Source organism: Hemibagrus wyckioides, linkage group LG16, assembly GCF_019097595.1.
Source record: "Hemibagrus wyckioides isolate EC202008001 linkage group LG16, SWU_Hwy_1.0, whole genome shotgun sequence".
NCBI lineage: Eukaryota > Metazoa > Chordata > Actinopteri > Siluriformes > Bagridae > Hemibagrus > Hemibagrus wyckioides.
The window spans coordinates 4,662,679-4,670,771 of NC_080725.1; the positions used below are offsets into that span (position 1 = coordinate 4,662,679).

Below are 8,093 nucleotides of genomic sequence, written 5' to 3' on the forward strand. Positions count from 1 at the left end.
TCAGGGCATGATTTTAACAACATGCCCTAATTATACACAAATTAGGAAAACATTTTAAACACACTTCACAACTCATGAAATACACTGATACCAAATGAGAACAATCTCCCACACCTGCTAGGAGAAACCTCAGCAAACTCAAACCTAGCCACAGGGTCTGAAGTCCTGAAAAGTTCTGATAAATCATCTAACATAAGTTGCCAAAGTTTGCAAATAAAACTTCTTAAAATGTGAAATCTTGAATGCAATGGTGTGGGGGGGGTGTCTTGGGTCTACTACATTAATAATAATTAATTAATAATTTAACTTTTCTGTAATTAAACGGGACCACAGTGTTTATAATGTATTTCACATATTATTAGTAATGTCAATATTTAGAAATTTATATTAGATATTATATGCATATGATATTATATGAGAAGACTTTTGAAAGTATCGGTACCGCGATGCTAATCTTCAAAGCAGAAGGTATATTGGATTGAAAAGAAAAATCAGCGAGTATCGGTCCATTCCTAGAGGCCATGGCCGGTTCGGATGCGCATGCGCACTCCTCTGTCTTCCCTCTACCCCTCCTCTTAGCAACAGAGCAGCAGCAAAGATGGCTGCCCCCAGTAACGCCGAGCGCTCTCCTGAGAGGTCGGCGCCGCTGAAAACGCCGAAAACCGAGCTCCCGTCTCCAGAATCGGACGAGCTAAGTGATGGCAACCAGTACCATTCCGACTCATCAGCTCCCACCAGATTTTCCTCTCTGAATGTGTCCATATCAGGGATGGGGGCCGGAGGCGGCCCAGCCTCTGCCTCTAACAACAGCAGCAGCAGCGTCGCTGGCAGCGGCGGAGGCTTCACAGTGTGTCGCGGCATGTCATGGACTCCATCCGAAACCAACGCGCTTATCGCCGTGTGGGGTAACGAACGACTCGCCGAGGCCCGCATGCAGCAGCTGGAAGTTGCAGGGACGGTATTTTCCGGCAAGGCGCCTGGACCGGCCATGTATGAGCGCGTTTCTAGAGCCTTGTCAGAGCTCGGATATGACAGGACGCCGTCTCAGTGCAGGGAGAGGATGAAGGTAATGTCAAATGGTCAGCGGAGCCAAACAGCACTTCAGTTCAGGCTAATACACACCTTTAACAGTATTTAGCTGTAATATTGGTGTGTCTGTTTACTGGATCGTTAAAGACATCCAAACCAAAATACATGGCTGTGACTAAAGTAACACATTTTCATCATGCCTGTTGTTTCTGGTCAGTCTTTGTTATTAACTTGTTGACAAACACTTTTGCCATCATACTCTTAAAGCCAGTAGTGTAACTGAATCCTTTCCACAGTATACACAGAACACACGATGACCTGCTGCTGTGAACTTTATGATGTGGATCTGGTTTTGTTTATATGGTACATGAATTTTTATATTGCACTTTAATGTACCATGGATCCTACAGTTAAATGTGGTTTGTGGAATGTAAGATTGATGATAAGTCTTGCATTAGTTTGACTGTTTAAGCCGTGAAAGTCAAAACACGCAGGAAGAGCCAAATTACTTTTATAAATATCTTTTGCCATGCTGCTTATGTTCACCGGGAGATCATTACTACATGGGGTTTAATCTAATTCAGATCTGTTCCAACATGACTGCACACCAGTGCACAAAGCAAGGTCCATAAAGACATAGATGAGTGAGTTTGGTGAGGAGGAACTTGACTGGCCTGCACAGAGTCCTGACCTCAACCTGATAGAACCACAACCTGTGAGCCAGGCCTCCTCGTCCAACATCAGTGCCTAACCTCACAAATGCGCTTCTAGAGGAATGGTCAAAAAAATCCCATAAACACACTCCTAAACCTTGTGGAAAGCCTTCCCAGAAGAGTTGAAACTGTTATAGCTGTAAAGGGCGGGACAACTCCATATTACATTCATGTACATGTAAAGACAGACATCCCAGTTTTGGCCTGGTTCACAGTCTCCGCTCTAATCATCTCAAAGGTGTTCTGTCAGGTTGAGGTCAGAACCAAAATACAAAACTCACTCAGCCATGTCTTTATGGACCTTGCTTTGTGCACTGATGTGCAGTCATGTTGGAACAGGAAGGGGTCATCTCCAAACTGTTCCAACAAAGTTGTTACCAAAATGTCTTATGCTGAAGCATTAAGAGTTCCTTTCATGGAAACGGAAACTGAGCCCAACCCCTGAAAAAGAACACCTGAATTCAATGATTTGGAGGGGTGTCCCAAAACTTTTGGCTATGTAGTGTATCATATCATATATGACATGAAGTAGACTATATGCTCTTTGCCAGGGATCTCATGTGCTCTGCTCTTCTCACTCCTGTGGGAAGTTGATGATAAACCTGGTCATGTTATCGGACGTGCCCACATTTATTTACTAACATTTGCTGTCACTCATGTCGCCGTAACTCCCATTCAAAATGGATAGTCCCCAGTGAATTTGTCACTTCGTATGTGTGAACATAGCGTTACAGTTAATCATTTGTGTCGATTTACATGGTGAGATTACCAGCACCTCCTGTAATAAGTATGAAGCTTTGAGACACTTAGAAACCTAGACAGTAGAAACCTACATGGCCATAGATTTTTTTGGTTCTTTAACCTAGTATTAATTTCTTCAGAGAAGCAACCAGGTTCATGGATAATATCCAAAACATCCTCAAATAATAATCAATACTCTACCAATATTTTTACTTTTTTACATCAGGTATCAAGGTTCTTGCAAACATGCTGATGTTTTGCATAATGAAAATTTTTGGTTTCAGTTGACCACAACACATGAGGTTCATTCTAATGATGCCTGGTGAAGTTCATGCTGCCAGGAAGGGCTTCTTTCTTGCAATGTTAACACAGCCTTTTGTTAAACAAAAGTGTAATTTAACATTTTTAAACTTGATAGGCACAAGAATCACTTAATCCATGCAATTTTCACACTTTTTCCAGTTCACCATTCTCTTCACTCGCACTGGGTCAGCACTCTTGAGTCCAATTCCTTGCAAATTTCTTTTGAAAGGAATTGGATCCAATTCCAATTTTTTTAGTGACTGGAAACCAGTATTTCTTCCCCCATGAATGACAATGTGTTTGTTTAAAGTATTCATTAGGGGTGTCAATAATATTGGGACACGCATTTATTTAAAAAAAAAAAAAAAAATACTATTTTAAAAATGATCATTTACCTTTTTTTGTTGTTGGAACAAATACAAACAGCTTCGTCTGTTGTTTATATGAATATGTTTAAATATTATTATGTATATAATAATATTTAAATATATATTATGTATTCTTTGTTTTATACAATAATTATGGAAGGTACAGTATACTAAGTGCTGGTCATTGATTCCTCGGGTAGTAAAATTTGCCGTTGTAATCTCTAATAGAGAATGTTGTCTTGGTTGTTTACAGACATTAAGGCGATGCTACAGCCGCGTGAAGGAGCACGGCATTGGGAAGAGGAAGAGCAGTTACTCCATCGAGCAGCTGGAGAAGGTGTTCGGCCAGGGCGGCTGGGACTCTCAGAGCTGCCAACCGGTGCTGATTAACAGCAGCGGCCTCTATCAGGAGATGGAATCGGACGGCAGCACGATGGAGGACTACCCTCAAGAGGACTGGTGCAGCCAGGATCTTTCTGCTGCTTTCCAGGAGGGAGAGATAGAAGCTGGTAAATAAACCGTAGTCTGTACATTTTGCAAGATAAGCTGAAAATAAGCTTGCAGAAAGCTGCCTTCATTGTGTATTTATATAGAATAAATCAAACCATACAGTGTGGATGACTGATAGTATGCTGACAGCAGTAAACATTGGTGTGTAGGTTTTTTTAATATAAATACAAAAAACACCATCCACTTTATCCAATTACGCTTCTGAGCATGCCCAGTAAGTAGGATTGTCTGTAGACACTCTTTTCAGCCTTTTCTCCAACCTGATGTTTTTGTTCTCAGAGCATTTTGTGGTACAGATCGATTTCTCACTATTCAATGAGACAAATAGTTTTGGTTTCTTCAGATTCAGCATTTTCGTGCTTTTCAGCTTTTTTGATATCCTATTGCCATATTTTTGAATTGCGAATTTCTCTTGGATAGCTAATTCAGAGAAATGTCTAACTTGTTGACCCAATTCAAACAAACTGAAAGATTTTCTCGAAATGTTTACATGCAGGCTCACTTGTGATGTCACAAAATGTGTTCAACCTGCTGAGCCTATCACAGTTTGATATGCAAATATATACTACAGAATGGCATGATATCTAAGGAATTTCTTTTATTATTATTATAGACTTGTTCGCAGATTTCACATATTCAAAATTCAAAACACTCACGAGTCGCTTTATCCAATCAGGTGGCAGCAGCAGGCTGCGTAACCTCATGTAGATACAGGCCAAGAGTTTCAGTTAATGTTCACATCAAACATCAATGGGTTAAAAATGTAATCTTAGTAACTTTGATGGTTCATTGTGGCAAATGAACTGGTTTGTGTATTTAAAAATCTGCAGAATTCCTTTGGTTTTCACACATAACAGTCTCTCACACAAACCCCCAGTAAGCCTCAGGCCTTGTGAGAGAACAGAGGAGAATGGTCAAACTGGTTTGAGGTGATAGAAAGGCTGTGGTCACTCAAATAAAAACTCTTTACAATCGTGCTGAATAGAAACGCATATCACCGCATGCTGAATATCGAGTTGGAAAGGCTGCAACAGCAGAAGCCCATACAAGTTCCACTCCTTTCAGCCAAGAACAGGAATCTGAGGCTGCATTTGCACTGAAGCTCAATCACCAGCAGAACCTTTTGTTCAGAAATATTTGTACTCTTTGCATTTGACAAGCAGTTACGATGGTACAAAATACTATACGCTAAAGTCAAACCCAATTTAGTTCTGATTGGAAAGGTGTTCCGAGCTGACAATATCTCTCATGCTACTGAAGGTTAAGGGTTTTGCTCAAGAGCCCAGCAGTGCCAGATAAACAGTGCAGGGGCTCGAACTCCCAACCTTTTTATCAGTAATATATGAAAAGGCTGATTGATAAATAAATATAATCAGCCTTTCCATATATCCATCAGTCAGTCATTTTCTTAAACTACTGTAAAAGTACTGTATTGCTGGATAATTGTTCAGATACCTGTTTATCATAATACATATTGTATATTGTAGAAATTGTAAAATCATGATATGACAAAAAGATTTTCGCCCACTTCTGTTGTCAACTAAAAAAAATTGATAAAGTTTTGAAATTAGTCATCATAGTAAATGGAGAAATGTTTTGTCATAGACTAAGCGAGTAGATCAAAATGCAATAATCAGGCATAACATTATGACCATCTGCCTAATATGGTAATATTGCTGCCAAAACAGCCCTGAGCCATCATGCCACTGTGTATTTTGACACCTTTTTATCAGAACCAGCATTAACTTCTTCAGCAGTTTGAGGAACAGTAGCTCGTCTGTTGGATCTGCTTGTCTGTTCCTTCCTTGGACCACTTTTGATAGATACTGACCACTGCAGACCGGGAACACCCCACAAGAGCTGCAGTTTTGGAGATGCTCTGATCCAGTGGTCTAGCCATCACAAAGGTGCCATGATGAGGAGATAATCAGTCTTATTCACTTCATCTGTCATCTGTCTCATAATATTATACCTGAACAGTGTATAACCACATTTATTTAAAGTGCTATGTGCTTTTAGTTCATGAACAGCATTACTTTATTCCAACTGGATCTGTGTAATTTTTATGCAAGTTATAATTGTGTAACTTTAATGTATATATTTTTTATTGATGTGTTTCACAGAGGAAATTCAACTTCCAAAGAACAGAGTTCTACAGTTAAGACCAGAGGCTTCTGAGCATGCCCAGTAAGTAGGATTGTCTATATTAAGCTACCTACACATTAGAAATTATTGTTTTGTTATGGCCTGTTATTCTATTTTGTAAGACTTGTTTACTCTTTAATAAATCAATAAGTATATGACAATAGCAAATCAAACCAATGCTAGTTTACTAGTGGTTAACTAGCACTAGTATATGCAGATGTTCTCAATTTGTGTGTTCCTCCATACTTGATCTCTATATTCATGATCTGCATATATGTATAGATAGATAGATATAGATATAGATAGATAGATGGCTGGTTGATGTGTTTTGTTTGTTTATTTTTTAAAGCCCACATCGTCCTGTGATTTCCTGCAGGCGTCAGGAAGTGATGCAGAACGTGATACGCATCCTGGAATCAGTGGACGTCAAATGGGAGCACTTCCAGACGTGGACAGATTTCTCACGCTTGCACCTCTCCAACAAACTAGCCATCTTCGGCGTGGGCTACAACACACGGTGGCGAGAGGAAATCCGCTACCACTATGCAGAGATCAGCTCCCAGGTACCTCTCGGGAAACGCCTGCGGGAGTACTTCAACCCGGAGAAGACAGAGGGCAGAGAGATCATGACCAAGGTGCAGAAGATGAACTGGAAGAATGTGTATTACAAATTTCTGGACATCACAATCAGTGAAGCGCGCTGCTTGGAGCTCCACATGGAGGTGGACTGGATTTCTATTGCACAAACGAGCTCGTCAGGTTACAGCAACGGATCCCAGTACCTGCTTCCTGGTGGCATTCCGAAAACCTACGGCCTCTACGCTATCGGATATGAGGAGGAGGAAGAGACTAGTAGCTTCACCTCGGAAAACTGTGGTTCTTCAGCTGGTGAGCAAGAACGAGAACTCGGTGAGAGTGAGAATAAGCGGAGGAGGACTTCATCCAAAGTAACTTACTGCTACCTCGGCATAGCAGAAGATCGCACGCTTCAGCAATGCCTCTTCCAGCACTTTCAGAATTCAGGGAAGTGTTGTAGTCGTCCTGAGCTCGCCATCACCAAGTTTCTGCAGGAAAACTGCTCCAGGGATGGTGGCTTCTCCTCCGTGTACATTAAATTCATTGAAGTAGAGCTGGACTTTCTTTCAGCTGGATCCCTGGTGGAATGTTTAGAAACGGCAATTGGATATACGTTGAAGTTCAACAAAAAGGACACCTTGTGACGAACAGTCTGTCCTGTAGATTTGTACGACTGTCCTGAAGAGATCTCGACCCAGCTCAGCTTCCACTCTAGATATTTCAGCCAGCAAAGAATAACTCTAGAGCTGAAACCGAACAGCATCTAGATCTTTTCAGTGTAGTTGCAACAGCAGTTTAACATGTTCAGGAAGGTTAATGTTCCTCCCTTGCAGTAGACTTAATCAGGGAGCTGTGGAACTGTTGAAGTTAAAATGGCGGGCCTGATGGCATCTAGACGATGCCATATCCATTTTAAAACTGCCTTTATTTTTATCATCCTATCTGTGCTTCGAAGGATTCAAGTGTATGTGGAGACATGGCACTTTTTACATTTCCCATCAGAGAAGAAATGAGGGGAAATGAAAGTTTATTGCTGTAGAGGTCTATATAATATATATTTATGAATATTGATGTTAAGCATTCCAGCATTTTCAGGAAATTGCATTCAGATGTTTTCAGTATACCAGTATTTGTTTATATTTCTTTTTTTCTTGTGAACTCACACAGTGTCTTTATGTATAACTGTTTCCAGATCACAGTATTGTTTACATGAATGGAGGAAAAAACAAATAAATAATAAATCGGACACTTTAAACTGATATCATTTCTTATTCGTATTCAGTGAGGATGTTTTACGTAGTTATTCATTTATATTAGTCAAAACTTTTTTATTATTTATTTAGGTAAATGAAATTCTAAAACATAGTTTCTGATCACAATAGATGACATCAACTTTATTCTAAATAAATAGCTTATACCGATCAGGTCTAACATTACATGACCAGTGACGGGTGAGGTGAATAAGACTGAGTATCTCCTCATCATGGCACCTGTTAGTGGGTGGGATATATTAGGCAGCAAGTGAACATTTTGTCCTCAAAGTTGATGTGTTAGAAGCAGGAAAAATGGACAAGCGTAAGGATTTGAGCGAGTTTGACAAGGGCCAAATTGTGATGGCTAGACCACTGGATCAGAGCATCTCCAAAACTGCAGCTCTTGTGGGGTGTTCCCGGTCTGCAGTGGTCAGTATCTATCAAAAGTATCAAAA

General features: G+C 40.3%; 1 protein-coding gene across 2 annotated transcripts; it reads left to right on the plus strand.

Moving 5' to 3' along the window:
- The first annotated feature begins 566 nt into the window (after positions 1 to 566).
- Positions 567 to 7,626, plus strand: LOC131366583 (myb/SANT-like DNA-binding domain-containing protein 2). 2 transcript variants are annotated; one of them, XM_058411163.1, is made up of 4 exons: positions 567 to 1,066; positions 3,408 to 3,663; positions 5,788 to 5,851; positions 6,159 to 7,626. In XM_058411163.1, the coding sequence occupies exons 1-4, from the start codon at positions 599 to 601 to the stop codon at positions 7,027 to 7,029; spliced, it is 1,659 nt and encodes a 552-aa protein (XP_058267146.1). In that variant the 5' UTR covers positions 567 to 598; the 3' UTR covers positions 7,030 to 7,626. The 2 variants fall into 2 exon arrangements, with proteins under 2 accessions (XP_058267146.1, XP_058267147.1); XM_058411164.1 differs by having other exon boundaries at positions 6,186 to 7,626.
- The last annotated feature ends 467 nt before the right edge of the window (positions 7,627 to 8,093 follow it).

What these genes read in the sequence shown, in the direction of transcription:
- LOC131366583 (XM_058411163.1), top strand. Translation starts at nt 599, where the DNA reads ATGGCTGCCCCCAGTAACGCCGAGCGCTCTCCTGAGAGGTCGGCGCCG. An exon ending in AGTGCAGGGAGAGGATGAAG is followed by an intron (nt 1,067 to 3,407) that starts GTAATGTCAAAT and finishes GGTTGTTTACAG; the next exon opens with ACATTAAGGCGATGCTACAG. An exon ending in GAGGCTTCTGAGCATGCCCA is followed by an intron (nt 5,852 to 6,158) that starts GTAAGTAGGATT and finishes TATTTTTTAAAG; the next exon opens with CCCACATCGTCCTGTGATTT.